We start from the raw sequence: 15,996 nt of genomic DNA, 5'->3' as shown, positions 1-15,996 counted from the left end.
TCCCACGAGCAAAGCCCAAGGCTGGCCCGGTCCACACGCTTCCTGCCACATTCCAATACGACCTGTCAGTCACCTTGCCAAGGCCCTGAATCTCTCTGACCCTTCTTCATGGCGATGCTTTTCCATTGGGCTTTGCTGTCAGAGACCCAGTGTGTCAGGCAGCAGAGGAAGATAAAGGAGACACACAGACACAAGTCCTCTCCCTTCACTCACACTCTTCTGATTTGTTACTGCATCCTACTTACATGAATAAAAGATAGGATAGACTTTAAGATACTCCTGACCCTGGCTTTTATACCTCAACCAGATAGACAAGAAGAAGCCATTGCTTTTGTGTGTGTGTGTGTGTGTGTGTGTGTGTGTGTGTGTGTGTGTGTGTGTGTGTGTGTGTGTGTGTGTGTGTGTGTGTGTGTGTGTGTGTGTGTGTGTTTGAGTATGGGTGTGCATGTATCTGTGAGGTATTTACTCTCTCCATTTTAATGCACAAAATATAAAGCATTTTCCGTCCATTACACAAACATAGTAAGTAGAGAAATTGTGGGTTTCATTGCGAAAATCACATTGCGAATCACATTACAGAAAGAATCTTGTGGTGGAGCTACAGTAGATTTTTTCATCTGTATTGTGTTGATTGACACAATTTCTAAGAGCCTAATCAGCAAGGTGGCTGTTTTTTAAGCTTTGCTCTTGCTAAAAAACCAAAACACACAAAAATATAAACTGGAAGTCTTCAACATAAATTATAAGATGTCATTATGTGCTTTTTCAGATCTATTACAGCTATGTGCATCATACACTTATTCATACATCAGTTGCATTTTAGTATGTATTAAAGGGATAGTTCACCCAAAAATTAAAATTCTGTCGTCATTTACTCCCCTTATGAATAAGTATGGATGAGTGAGAAAAGCCATATATTGCTTGTTAACACTGTTGTCATTCTACTTGCATATTACATGTGCTTTTTAATAAAACTGTATTACAGTTGTTTTATGGGAATACCTCGTGAAGAAAATATTATTTAAGAAAAAATGCAATGTGGTTATTTTAATCTGATCTTCATCATCACCAGCTGGCACTTCAGTGATGATTCTAATCCAGACCAGTTATGAAAGACTTATTTTGTGTTATGAGGTTACAGGTTGTAAGATTGCTAACCTGTTTTAGATAGAAGTTCCAGTTTAGTGTTTGTCGCTTTAAGTTATAGATCTCTGTTTGATTTCTAAATGTTTAAGCCTGTGACCCTAGCATCACATGCCAACAGCTTTTGTCAGCTCGTTCTATACTGCTAAGTCCCTGCTGCCAGATGAAGAAAGGAACTTGGCATCATGCCGATGTGTTCATCAATACTTTAGCAACTGCTTGCAGTGCAGTCAGTCCAATCAGATAAAAAATAAACAAAAACAATAGTCTATAGCTTAAGTTAGGAAGATGTTGTCCAGCAAGTGGGTGCAGTTTGATGGATCTGTCAAATGAGGTTAGCATCATGCTTCTGTGTATGTCTGAAGAACTAGACACATGCAATGACAACTCTCTGCTGTATTTAGAGAACATTTTCTCTGCAAATACAGTCTTTGCCAGACTAAAAAGGCTTTTAAGATACAATGTTAGCTGTATATATGAGATCTTACAAGAAAAAGGTGGATTGAGTGTTCTGATTGTTCAAATTGCTCCATCTCATTTTTAATGTGATTTATTTTTTTGACAGCGCTGTATTTTTAATATATTATAACAATTGTAAAATCATTTTCATTTAATGTTTAATGACACTTTTTTTTCCCTCCTCATAGGTCATCCTCATTCTCACTAAATATTACCATGCAGACTCCAACAAAGTTCTTGAGAGTTCCCTTTGGAGGTAAGTGACAGGAGATTTTTCTTTCTGGTCAAATTTAGGTTAAAACGCTTAAAACCTACAGACTCAGAGACAAAAACGACTTCAGTCGCATCAGCTTTTTTATTTTTTTATTTTTATTTTTTATAAATGATAATGGGTTGGGGGAAAATTCCCTTGTGGCAAAATTTAAGATGACAACAGTCAATTTGTAATTCAAATGATTCTCCCTTGGGATTCCCTTGAGAATCTTTTCAAGCTTTTCTATTGATTTATTTTATGGCAAATTTAAAGATTTCTTGTGGAAAATATTAAATGCTATAGCCTTAGTCAGATCAAGTCGAGCTTTATCACTCTTCAACCACATGTGTGCATTTGTGTGGGGGTTAAAATATTGTTAATCTTACAGGTTGTGCTGCTAAATGTAAAACTATTTAAGTTTTAAATTGAATTATTTTTTTTTTGACTTTAACTTCAGACTATCTATACACCTGTAATTATCTTCATTGTCTTCAAATGTATCCATTCATTATCAAAAATGTGTTAAATGAAGGAAACAAACAAACAAACAAACAAGAAAAATAATATAGTAAAATATCTTTAGAATGTTTTTAATCTGATCTAAAAATAAGAAATATTCCTTTAGCTATATAATCTGTGCATTTATTGTCTATGACCACTTCTGCTGCTTATACTGTACAAACAACAGAAATAAGCATTGCTAGATAATGCCAGTAGACATACAAGCGTTTTTTTTTTTAAATGGTTAATTAACATTACTGCTCAAATGTACTTGATCAAAAATGAGTTTGATCAAATGTACTGATTTAAATGGTTACATATTAGATGAAATTGTTGTACAGCATGAATGATTAATCGATATAAAGATGCATATGGAAAATTACCTGAGTGAGAGAGGAAGGAAGTAAAAGAGAGAGAGTGCAGCTTTCGCCCAGAAGAGAGAAAGAGGAATGCCAGCGGGGGCTGAAGTCTGGCCTGATGGCCTTTAGCACAGTTGTCCAGGAAGACAGAGCTCAGGTAAAGAGGAAGAGCATAAGGCTAGAGCAGATGCCAGTGGAAAAAAGAGTGAATGTAGATGAGTGATTGCTTTTTTACCCTTTCATTGACCACTAAACCACAGTTCAAATCATTTAAACTGACCATCAGCAGACCACAGCTGACCCTCATTGTAAAACATTTCACCCAACAGGCTTTGACTGTCAGCACCTCTTCAAGCTTTAAATAAATTAAAAATGGTACTTTCTGGGGAAAGGAAACAAAGTTGTAAGACTTAAATAAGCTCCTTTGTTCATTTTAAACCATGCAGTTTTACAACCTAAGAAGCAGAAGTTCATGTAGAGAGCAAAGCGAGTACATCATTAAGAAATTACAATTGTTTATGACTGGATCTCTCTCTTGTGTTGGTTTCTGCAGTCCTCTAGGGTCTGATAAGTGAGTCCATTGCCTTTGCAGTGAACTTAGAGATGACTTAATTAGGACTGCTGACGGCATTTCTGGACCATGTGCTAATTGCCTCACACCATCCACTTATTAGCAAATAACCCTGACCGTATAATGACCGCCAGCCAGGTCTTTGTTTGTTTTGCTTTGTTTAGGGCTTTGTAAATCTTTCTGGGTTAGGCTTAATCACCAGTCTATTGTGAGAGAAACGTTGTTGTTTCAGTTTTTTATATTGGGGTTTAAAATTCGAGGCCACTGAAGTGTGAAAAGAAGATGGAGCTAAAAATATAGTGCCACATATGGAATAATTGATGCCATGTTTGTTCCAATGCTCTCATTAGCCTGTCTGTCTGAGGTTGATACGAGGTTGGCATTAATTTTACATTGGGGCACAGAATATCAGTTGCACAGCTGCCTAATGACCAGGTGGAATGCTAAACACTGTCTTTTTCCCAGCTAGAGCTTCAGCATTCAACGCAACCCATGTTACATGCAGACAAACACAGCAGAAATGTGCAGTAGAGGAGGTGAAGTGAGAGCATATTTTGAAAGAAAAGGCACAAGACTGTACTTGACATGTGTTTGGGCAGGTAGGGTACCTCTGTGGCCATCTGGATATTTCTTGATGGCAGGAAAGCAAAATTACATGTACTGTTTCCTTCTCCTTTCAATTCACAATTCACTTTAAACATCTTCATACCCTTTTTCTTTCATTTATTCGAGTCATAAGGACATCATATTACTTATCACACCTAGTGAGTGCTGTTTTTTATCTTGAAAAACGCACACTTGTGTTGCCTTACGTTAACACATGGTGCTTGTCTGGAACAGTTGGTGAGAACAGCCTCTCCACTCTCATGCCTCACATGCTGGAAAATGTTTCAGTAACACAGATGATTCTCCTAAAAAAAATCAATGTTCTAGAATAAATGAATCGAATTAGTAAAATTTTCTCCTAATTTATTCATGATATTCAGAGCTGCCGAATCCCAGACTTCAAAGTCCAGTCCATCATTAACCAGACAGCCAGTCCTTCTCTTCAAGTCATTCAATAAATTATGTAGAGTCTTCTATGTTGATGTTTTAATTGTTGTTGTTCAACTCATAAATTATGCACTGACATTGTGATGGAGCGGTCTGAATTCAAAGACACAAGGAGCTGATAAACTGAATTAAACTGGAGATTTATGTTCAACTCAGGCAATAAGGCTTCTTATTTGTCAGGTTAAAGCCAAACATGATCTGTGTGTGTGAAAAGTGTGTGAAAGCTTTTCAGTAGTTTAGTGAAGAAGCAGCTTATGGGTGAAGGGTCTTTTTAAAATTGTTATTGTATACTGTGTTGTTTAGACCGTGTATGATACAAAGAGTTTCTGGCAGGGCTGTCGATGGAGGTTTATCAAATAACATTTTACTAAATTACTAACAATAAATCACAATATTTGTGAGAATTTTTACATTAATATGACAGAAAATCATTGAATAGACCATCACCTTACAAAAACTGGCTTCAGTTGTCAATGATTGATTTTCATAACATTCAACACAAAAGGATAGAGTAGCCAAAATGTAAATTCTGTCATCATTTTCTGACCCTCATGTTGTTCCAACATATCTTCCTCCTAATATCTTCTTTTCTTTGAAATGACACGAGGACAAGTAAATGATAGCAGAATGTTCATTTTTGGCTGAACTGTCCATTTAAATGTTACAGTTTATCGGTCTGTCTTAGAAGGTCTGTGGTTGTTACATGTATAATGAAGGTGCAGAATCTGGGCCATCAGGAAGAAAGACATCAAAGCCAAGTCAAAAATACCTACAGAGGCACCTTAAAAATTCATGACAGCACTATCAGTTAAAGGGGTTAAAGGATTTTTTTTATTATTATTATTTTAATATAATCTTTGAGGTTCACTTATAATGTTAATAAAGTTTATTGCACAAAAAAAAACACACACAAATAAAAAAAAAAAAAAAAAAAAAAACTTGCAGGATGTTTTAATGGGAAAAAACACCTCTTATACAGTATGTCTAAAGATCAAGACAAATTTGATCACATTGCATTGTGACACTTCCTTTTCCTGATGTCATCTTCCCTTGGCATTTTATTTTTGCTTCCAATCCTCTACAGTATCTTTAACGTGAGCCATTTTTAACTCACTCTGTTTGTTTCTACACTACTGCTCTTTATTTGTTGTTATTGACCTTTATGTCAGTACAGAGAGGACAGAGAACACAGCAAGTCCCAGTGATCAATGAATATGTGATTATGTGTGCGTGTTTCCTCTGAGGTCTTGGCTTCATTGAGCATGATCCCTATAGAGCAGAAAAGATGTTGATGACAGCGGTAAACTTCGCCTGAGGTTCTTTACGGTTTAAAAAATGTGTGTAATGATCTCTATACAGTACATGTGGTATTTTTTGCAACATTCCTTTTTCCAACATTCTGCATGTGATATTAATTCATATCTAAATTATCCCACTCTGAAGTGGGAATACCCTCTTTTGAACTTGACATAATGCAGATTCAGCAGCTAAACAAGCGTTTCTCAACCTGCAGCCCACGGCTGGCAAGCTCTGACTGATGTTCCCTAATTTTAACCATTTAGCATTGATGGTGTTTCATCTTTGCCAATGCTTTCACCAGTGCACATGTATGGGCTGATGATGGAGGAATATTTGCATATTTTTGCATTGCTAAAATACTATCTGGAAAATATTTACATTAATTAAATTGACAGCTTTCTGCTTTTTTCTCTAAATTACACTTTTGTTCAGTGTCATATAGGGGCAGGTAAATGACGCTAACAGACCGGGATACAACCGTATGTTCTTAATTTTAAGATCGACAGGAAAATTCTGAGAACAAACTTTTTACAGACATCTCCATCTAATTTTGTAGATTATTGTGTCATTATTTGCATTATTTATTTGCTGCAAATAATGACACATCAATTTACATTAAAACACACAAGAAATTAGTTGGAGATGTCTGCAAATTTGGTTCACAGAATTTTAATCATTCTACAATGAATAAGGACTGATTATTTCAACAGTGTGCACTTTGTCAACAGCCGTTTCAAAAGCTCTCAGTACACGTCTGTTTGGAAAACGTGCTTTACTTGCTCATGTGAAGCGCTCATTGTCACAGACTTTGTTTCCTGGTGGAGTCAGTCAGTTTCCTGGAAGTCAGCCATTCAAATTTAGACTTCTGACTTTGCATCAGATGTTTAGCGAATGTGGGCGGTCCGGGGGTGTGACGTCTGAGGCTGACACTAATATCTCATTAATTTTAACAGCCCTAAAAACACATATTGTAAAATCTTATTTTGGACCCCTTAGCACTTCCTTGTGGCCCCCTGGGGGACCCAGTTTGGGCTGCGAACACGGGCTACGTTCTCACATCATCAGATTTATTTTGAGGGTAAGTTGAGTAAATGTTCACTGGACAACTAAGCTGTGTTCAGAATCGCCCCATATACCCTCATTCACTATTCCTTACATTAGTATTGTCTTATTTGAAGGAGTGAATGAAAACGAGTGCATAGTTTGTGCTTGCTATTTAATGGTAGTTCCAGTAGCAGTGAAAAGATTGATCTTTGTCATGGAAACTATGTATAAACCTTAAAGTCCATTTAAAGCAATATTAATTCTGTCAGGACCACTATCGTCAAATATGATTGATAATGCATAGAGGTTGTATTGGCGGTATGGGTCTGATCTGGGCAAGAACTCCCTGTGCATCTATGCAGCCTAGCATGGATAAGAGCAGCAATAATTTTTGAGGAAAACATTCCAGGATTTTTCTCCATATAGTGGGGTTCACTGGGTGGAAGGTCCAAATTGCAGTTTCAGTGCAACTTAAAAGTGCTCTACATGATCCCAGATGGGGAATAAGGGTCTTGTCTAGTGAAACGATCGGCCGTTTTCTAAAAGTAAAAATGTATATACTTTTTAACCACAAATTATCATCATTTTACAATCATGTTACAAAGGTCATGTGTGACCAGAGTTGGGAAATTTACTTCCAAAATGTAATATATTATATATTACTAGTTACTGTCATTTGAAAGTAATTAGTTACATTACACAGCATAAAATGCTAAAATGTAGTTTATTGCTGCTCATTATACATCCAGTGGATGGTGATCTGGTATAGCATAATGACTATTGTAGGTCAAGGATCCTCCAGGGGGTCTTGGAGATAACTTAAGTTTTTTGAGATAACTTAAAATTAATTTAAATCTATTAAAATAATTCATTAATTGTGTTATTAATACGTTAAATTAAATATTAACAAACACCACCTCTCTGCGTATTCTGCGATTGTTTCGGAGCAGCTTGCGCTGTGTGAAATACAGACTGAATGGCAGCTCAAATCATCCTACCACAACGGTAACAAAAGATACACAAACTACATCTCTCAGTTGGATAAAGAAAACCAGTGTCGTTAATAACGTTTTGATGGATGACAATTGTAATGAAGGTTAAGACGACTACAGTGACATACAGGAGTCGTACATAAGGCATGCGCAGGACGCGAGTCCGTTGTTATTGATGCGCAAGCCAATCGTGTATGTACGCTCACGGCTCACTGATATTTCTGCATCTGTTGCTTTGTCTTGCCCGTGCTCTCGTCCGCCACATTCTTTCTCTTCTCTGACCCCGAAGCTCTCTCTGTTATCTTAGTATCACTGGTCCAGGTGTTTTTTCGGGTACTATTTCTAGAAAGTTCCCTCAGTGCCGCACATAGATTGTAATATTGCACTTGACTATTACATTCTTGTCCTTTTCTCTGAAAATGACTGGAGTAGCTATGTCCATCTCACGATGTAGAATCTGTCTCTGCAGTCATCTCAACCATCGAATTCCAGCCACAGGAAATAGACTATTTTATCCATATATTTTTTTCTCTGGTGCTGGAATGTCTTGCGGTGTTAGTAAAAAATAAAACTAACAACACTTAATTTGAGCTAAAATGCGTTGTTGTAATGTGCGTTACTGAGATTGTAACGAGTATAATATTACTCAAATTTTATTAGTAAAGCATTATATTACTGCATTACAGCAGAAAATAAGTAAAATATTACTGTAATATAATTACTTTTGTAATGCGTTACTTCCAACACTGTGCGTGACGTAGGTGGAAGTACTGATCCAGTGTCTACAAAATGAACTTGCAAAGATTAGGCTAAGCGCCCTTTACCAAAAAAAGGTAAAACGATAGCAGACGATTTTGAAGTTGGAGGAGAAAATTATATGAAGTTTATCGCCTACTGCCGTACTTCTGCCTACACCATGTGTGACCATTCAACGTAATGCGTGGTGCATCGCAGAGCAGTGCAAGACAAGCATTTGTGGTACATTTGTATTTTTTTTTTAAATTGCTGATCGTTTCACTAGACAAGACCCTTATTCCTCGTCTGGGATAGCGTAGAACCCTTTGAAGCTGCACTAAAACTGCAATTTGGACCTTCCACCCAGTGAACCCCATTGAAGTCCACTATATGGAGAAAAATCCTGGAATGTTTTCCTCAAAAACCTTCATTTCTTTTCAACTGAAGAAAGAAAGACATGAACATCTTGGATGACATGGGGGTGAGTAAATTATCAGGAAATTTTCATTTAGAAGTGAACTAATCCTTTAACCAACCAGCCAAATTTGAAAGATAATAATAATAATAAAAAAAAACACTAAGTAAGTAAAATAAGTAATAATTCTCTGCTCTCAAATGCTGGGGGCGTCCACTGTTGGCACTGAAACCATGCCCACTCGCGGGAAAACTGCTGCCTCTCTCGACTGTCAAATACCGCTACAACCTGAATGGATGCTTCTTCTAGCAGCTTAAATGGATTTACACAGCCATACATGCTTGAGCCTCCAGAGCCAGAATCTAGTTCAGAGGACATTGACCAGCTACTTGAGAATCAACCTCATCCCCGTCGGTTTGCAACAGAATGTTGTTGTTTTTTCTCCCTAACTTAGACAAATAATGTTAGGCTATCAATAAATAATATTGAACAAAACATATTTTGCCACTTTGCCATTATTATTATTATTATTATTATTATTTGTATGTATAGTCACAGATCAAACTAACAGCCATCATGGTTTTTGTTGGTGGTGATCCTCGGCTCTCCATCAAGGTGGCTCTTCACAAAATTAATCAACCTCTTCTTGTTATAATTGTTTTTAGTAACTATAAATAAGGAGACCGGGCTGTTTTGTAAATTATCGCAAACAGGTAATATGCATTTACTTGACGAAGGCATAGCTAGCAAACTGTAGACTGTAGTGACTAACGGCAATGCAAGTAACTCACAATTGAGAGGGCGAACCACTGATGCTAATGCGCTCTAACTCCACAATTCATTACTACATAGTTCACAGCGTTTGTAACATGTTTTCAGCAATACATATAACATGTTTAGAAACAAATCTCTGAATTGCCCTCTCAAGGACTTAAAGTAAACAATTTAATAATCATTTAAAAATGAATTATACCTGTATGATATTACGCTGTACCCATATTGGACCAGCGTTTTGAAAAATGGATGGATGATCCCAGCTGCGAGCGCCATCTTCTGGCAAGATGCGGGAATTCATTCGCAGCAACCCTCAGAGTGCATTATGTGTATTCTCTAGCCGTAGAGTGTACATTGGTTGTGCACTCCTCGTTATTGCATTATGCATTATGCAATTGAATGGGTACACTCGATAACATCCAGTATGGACACCACTACAAATGGCTGTTCCCATCAAATAGTGCCCTACTTCAGGCAATTTAAAACACAGCCCCAGTCTCGAGTGGACTGGAAGTATAAATCTTTGATATTTATATCGATCACTATTACTGTGGTTACAGGAGTTATTTACAGGGTTTGCAAGAACAAAAAAATAGGTTTGACTTGGTCATATACAGATGATATTTGAACTGCTCCTGTAAGTTGTTTATGAACATCACAATTGAAGAGTCACACCTGTTGTCAGTGTACATGGCTCTGTTAAACTGAAGAAAAGATTATTTGAAAACCCCTTGTTGCTTAGTGTAGCTTTTATGAGGATAAGAATTTTATGCACCACTTCAGAATGTTAATAAATATGCTTTCTATCAGGCTTGTAGAAGAACCAGTCAAGCTTTCTTTACTGATTGCATTTTTCTTGATGTATACAAATGACCACTTCTCAGAGTCTCTTTAGCAAACTCCCAGTGACGCTGAAGCTGATTGTGCAGTTTTGAGAGCACAGACGCAGGCGGCATGAATACATTCTGATGTGTTTATCTGGAGTGCGCCACAAATAACAGGAGTGTGTGCACTGAGGACAGACAGGGAGCTGTTGTGCATGTAGACGCAGGAGTACACCCACATTCACACGCTGGAAGCGGAGCAGCGCTTCCAATCACACCTTTCAAATGCATTTTGTGTTTCACACTCTCTCACACATACTCACACATGTCTTGTGCAGATGGGATTTATAATTCATGTGTTCTTCACACATCTTTTGAACTGCTGAAGAAGGATTGCTAAGAGACATTCTCCCCCATCATGCCACACACACACACACGCACAAAATTCTCAAGGGGATTCACTCCTCCATAATACATGAAGAGATTCTCCAGCATCCCATCAACCCCCACCCCTCTGACCCCCTGTGCATCCGACAAGTGTAATTAAGGGTCCTTGGGGGAGGAAGAGTGAGAGAAATGAAATCACTTCAGGCAATGCCTCCCGGGCCACCAGTCAGCACTGTCTTTTTTTAGAGACTTGAAAACTGATTTTAGTATCTCAATATCCCAGCTGTTTATGTCTTCACTTTACCCTTTTTATTACCACCTTTGTTCTACTTGCATTTATCACAGCTGCTGCTTCTCCCCTTCTCTCTGTATCTTTGTTCATCCAGTCACCCATCACTCAACCCACACAGAATCAGCACTGAAAGCTCTGCAGATTTCCATACAATTGGAATGTCTGTCATTCTATTTCTGACAAAGAACAGAGTTCTACACATCATTCCGCCTCTTCCATGTTTGTTTATTAAATATTTAGGCTATTTTGATTATCACTAAGAGTGTTGGAAAGTCAAAATAACAGATTTTACCATACCGTTTTACCACAATTCCCCAGTTCTCCCCTAAATAAGTGTGTCATTGGTGTCCCTGAGTCCCTGAACAAAGGGGGTGGGTTGGGGGGCCTTAGGCCCTGTTTCCACCTGGTATTAAGATGCGTTTTGGTTGACTGGATCACAAGTAGACAAGGGAGACACATTCCCATTTACACCTGGTATTTTAATCCGTCCCTTTTCTGTCTACTTTCAACCACTTCTGTCCTGATTTCTTCAAGGGGAGGGTTGGGTAAATGTATGAGGTTTTTCAGATCTTTCGATCTAAAGTACATCGTTCTGCTTGGTATGTATTTCGTCTTCAACCCAAACTTGGGTCTTCAGTCGACGAAGTTTAAATCTCATCTGGCTAGCACACTTCCCATAATGTTTAAACATTAGTTCAGTAGGTGAACGCATTTGACCACATGAGAGTTTACACTACGAAAGCAATCAGGTCGAATGTGGTTTTGAAAGTGGACAAGCTCGAAACTCTTTAGACCCTGTTTACACCTGTATTTAGCGTTGTCCACTTGCGACCACTTCCAAAGGTAATCGGAAATGCATTCGACCGGATTGTTTCCGTAGTGTAAACGCTCATGTGGTTGAATGCGTTCGAACAGTGCAACAGACCGCATACTCTTCACCTACTGAACTAATGCTTAAACATCATGGGAAGTGTGCTAGCTAGACTTGTGATCTGATCGACCATAACGCATCTTAAAGGTGATAAAGAGGATCTTTTCGTCGACTGAGAAACCAAAGACTGTTAGTGAGTTTTTGAAATGAGCGCATGCGTAAGAACAACCCCCCTCCTTCACAGCTCATTTCGAGGGAACGCCTCCTAAAACTCGTGCACGAGTATTGGAACACGAGTGTTTACCACCGGCATTCGCTGTGTCGTGTTAGTGGATTCATTATGTCGGACTCACTGCAGGTAACTCATAATCTGCAGTTGTTACTCCTGTCTCCTGACAAAAACATTGCATGCGGCGCCTGTGGAGTGTGGAAAGTTACTGGAGTGCGCAGCCATGCTCGTCTCTCACAAGGGACGTCATGGCAGTGATTGACAAGCCAGAGGGCCAATCGTTTATGCGATGATCGCGTAAACGATTGGCTGATGTTTTTAAGGCCCTTCCTCGTGCACAGATGATGTATATTAATATTATTCCTTTCAGTGCACCTAATAAATAGTCTTTTATCAGTTAGTAAAGACAGTTTCAAGTAATATTGCAAAAATGTATAAAACAAAACATCCTCTTTAGCACCTTTAATACCAGGTGTTAACAGGGCCATAATCAAAAATATCAGTCAGTATCTGGTGTGTCCACCAGCTGCTTTAAGTACTACAGAAAATGTTTCTCTTTTGGCTTACACCTTGCGGTCCTTAATTAGCCTAAGAAAATTAAAACCCATGCTTTAGATTATACCTCTGTAAATTTTTCTGTCATGTGTTTCTCAGTGATTAAGATTTTCTCTAGCCTGCTTCAGTTTGTAAACTCTATACTCTTCTGCTAGAATCTTCCTCTTTTCCCATCTCCACAGACTCTGAGTTGTTAAATACTTAATTCATGTTCTGGCTCTTCTCCTGCATGTATATTGAATGGTTATGGGTCCTGTGTGTCAGACTGGTGTTTCTGCAGAATCTGGATGAAAAATAAGATCTTGAAGAATAACAGAAACTGTAGCTCTGTCTCTGTAAGGGGTTAAAAAAAACTCGGAGGATCTGAACCAAAGGCCTCGAGCCACAGAGACCTGTGTTTCTGCCTTTCTCTGTTTCTCACTCTCACACACGCACATTCACACATAAAAAGGGGGGTGGGGGGCATGTAGAAGACTGGAAAATAGGCCTTGGTGGAAAAGGGGGGAATAGTCCATGGGAGGCAAATTATGAAGGTTGACGTTCTCCACTGACAAAATGGCGTAATTTTATTTTTTTTTCTCAAGAATCTAAATATTAGTGAACTGACATGCTTTTCTGGCACATCCTGTCTAACATTCCCACGTCTCTGTGGCTGTGAGCATGTGTCATAAGGGCTTAAAGCAGCAGTAATAAGAGCTGGTGATGATGGTGCCATTTACAGTGACTCTATTAACACCTCAGAACTGCTAATGGTGATAATGATGAGAAAGAAACAAACAACGAGAGATTAAATTACTCATGCACACGTACATGCTGTTTAAAGGAAGTATATTATCAATAATATAATTTTATATCGATACTTCTGTTGTAAATACTTGTGTGCATGTATAAACAATCTTTGCTATGATTTGTGCACTATGTCCATGTTTATTATGACTATAAGGCTTCTTTGAGTCTTGAGAGAGGCTTAAGATGGAGAGAATTAAGTTCAGTGAGGTATCGAGTAAATCACTTCACAGATTTACTCAGCTAACCGGAAAGACTGTTATTCAACATAATTTTAGTCCCCAGCTGGTTTCTTGCACTTTTCAAGTGGTTTTGCATTTCCTACATTGTCAAGGCTGCTGAATCATAAATACTTTCATCCACTCTGCTGTTTCTGTTGCAGTGGAAACTACAGCGTGTGAGGCATGACAGACAGACTGTTCTCTGAGACTGAGACGGATATGATCTGATCATGGGAAATATCTGCTAAAATGTTGTTTTAAAGGGTTTATGTTCCTTGAGGTTCACTTATAATGTTAATAAAGTTTTTGCACAAAAAACAACAACAAATATATATGCAGAAAAACAATTATTTTTAACCTTCAATCTGACCCTCTGTCTGAAATGATCCATTTTTAAGGGACGGATCCTTTAACACCGGATGTGACAGCTGTTGCATTGCGTTGCGCTGCAATGAAATGTGTGGAGAATGTCAGAAAGTGATATACTGTATCCAGTGTAGACAGCATCAGTGATTATAATGGGTTCTATTTGCATTTTATGCGATGAGACACCTCCACCTGGTGTACCCTTACAAAAAAAGAAGTTTATTTAAGTGAGCTATTAGTATACTTCTTTTAAACTAAAAATAAGAAAGTATACTTTCAGTCTACTTTTTATGTACTTCTTAGAAATATACTTAAAATTACACTTAAGTATACATGACTTATACTGACAGTAAAAATATTTGGCCTATACTTGTAACTCAGTCTTTTGATCGAATTGTACTTAAAAGTATAATTAAGTATTTTAAGTATACTTGGCTTGTAGTTGTGTTTACTCTTTTGATTGAGTAGCCTATTAAATAAATAGTTTTACATACTGTCTTATAAACTTGCATTATGTGAAAATATTGATTTATAAAGAAAACGAAATTGCATACTCTCTTGAGTAGGAACTTATTTTGAATAAGTAATTACTTAACAAACAATGTATGTTCTAAATAGTATGACTGAGCGTAGCATGAATGTAATCGGTCACACAACATTTGCCACACTGTCATTATCATGTGACATACCGGCATCAGTTGTGTCACTTCACTGTCATTCATAAATGGCCGTGGCCTCATAGTATAGTAAAGTGTCCATCAGAATCTTGCTGGAAGTAGTAGGTCGTCTGCATACTTTTTGTCTACTCTTTTATGAATACTGTGAATTCAGACATACTTCTTTTGTCACATACTGTTTTTTGCCTACTATATTGTAGGGAAGTATGTGATTTCTGATGCATTCATATGTTTTTAAATCTAAGTTTGTGAATTTTTTTTTGTTTTGCACTGGTAGTTTACATTGGAATTTACTTCAAATCTACTTATCACCGCTTGTCATGTCACATCAAACTCAAACTTGAAATGGACTGAAAGCATGATGACTGCAGGGTTTTTAATGCAATCAGCTTAAATATACATCTTTGTGTCTGTGACAGATGGTGTTTACGGAGCATGACTGAAGTTGACTATTAAAAAGAAAAACATCAATACACAAATAAAATATATTGTTTAAATTATTATTGCCTTTAGTTATTATTTTGGAATGAATGTAGAAATGCTTAAAACACTAACTTGATGAGACTGACTTGGTTTTGATAAACAGAACATTTGAAGAGTTCAGATGCAAAAGCCTCTAAGTGTCATCTGAAATTTTCTTCTAAAATGAGCATTTTTATCAAGCTTATATGTTTAGGGTGAGTAATTTCACTCTAATGGCAATGAAAAGGACCTATTAATTGCCATTAGAATGAAATTACTGACCCTAAATATACAAGCTTGATAAAAATGCTTATTTTAGAAGAAAATGTCAGATGGCACTTAGAGGCTTTTGCATCTGAAGTCTTGAATTACAATACATTGTTAATGTAAAATTACAAAATACAATTATATTTGGTTTCTTTTTTTTCTTTTTTTTATGTAATGTAAAGTAATGTTCATTTAACAAGGAAGATGTGTCAACGTTAAGAGTAATGCACATGAATTTACATTGATTCATAAATAAATAAAAAATTTGCCTCATTTCAGAACACCACTGCACACACTGCTATAAGTTACACTTAAAGTAAACTTAAAAGTATACTATTATACACTAAAAAGTGGGCCAATTTAGTCCCAAGTAGTATTGAGTAGTACACTTACAAGTATACTATACTTAGTCCATAAAGAATACTTAAAAATATAGTTAAACTTTACTTAAGTATACTTAA

At 37.2% G+C, this 15,996-nt stretch overlaps 1 protein-coding gene across 5 annotated transcripts in view; it reads left to right on the top strand.

The window, feature by feature from the left end:
• The window catches only part of sorcs2 (sortilin-related VPS10 domain containing receptor 2), a 217,239-nt gene that overhangs the window by 67,753 nt on the left and 133,490 nt on the right, over window positions 1-15,996 (top strand). For all 5 annotated transcript variants that reach the window (XM_067402170.1, XM_067402171.1, XM_067402169.1 and 2 more), the window contains exon 2: window positions 1,791-1,858. In XM_067402170.1, coding sequence (XP_067258271.1) covers window positions 1,791-1,858 — 68 coding nt within the window. The remainder of the gene's footprint in view (window positions 1-1,790; window positions 1,859-15,996) is intronic.

The sequence above is a fragment of the Chanodichthys erythropterus genome, chromosome 11 (assembly GCF_024489055.1).
Source record: "Chanodichthys erythropterus isolate Z2021 chromosome 11, ASM2448905v1, whole genome shotgun sequence".
NCBI classification, from domain to species: Eukaryota; Metazoa; Chordata; class Actinopteri; order Cypriniformes; family Xenocyprididae; genus Chanodichthys; species Chanodichthys erythropterus.
Note: the sequence above shows the minus strand (reverse complement) of the source record. Positions and strands in the feature narration are given on the sequence as shown.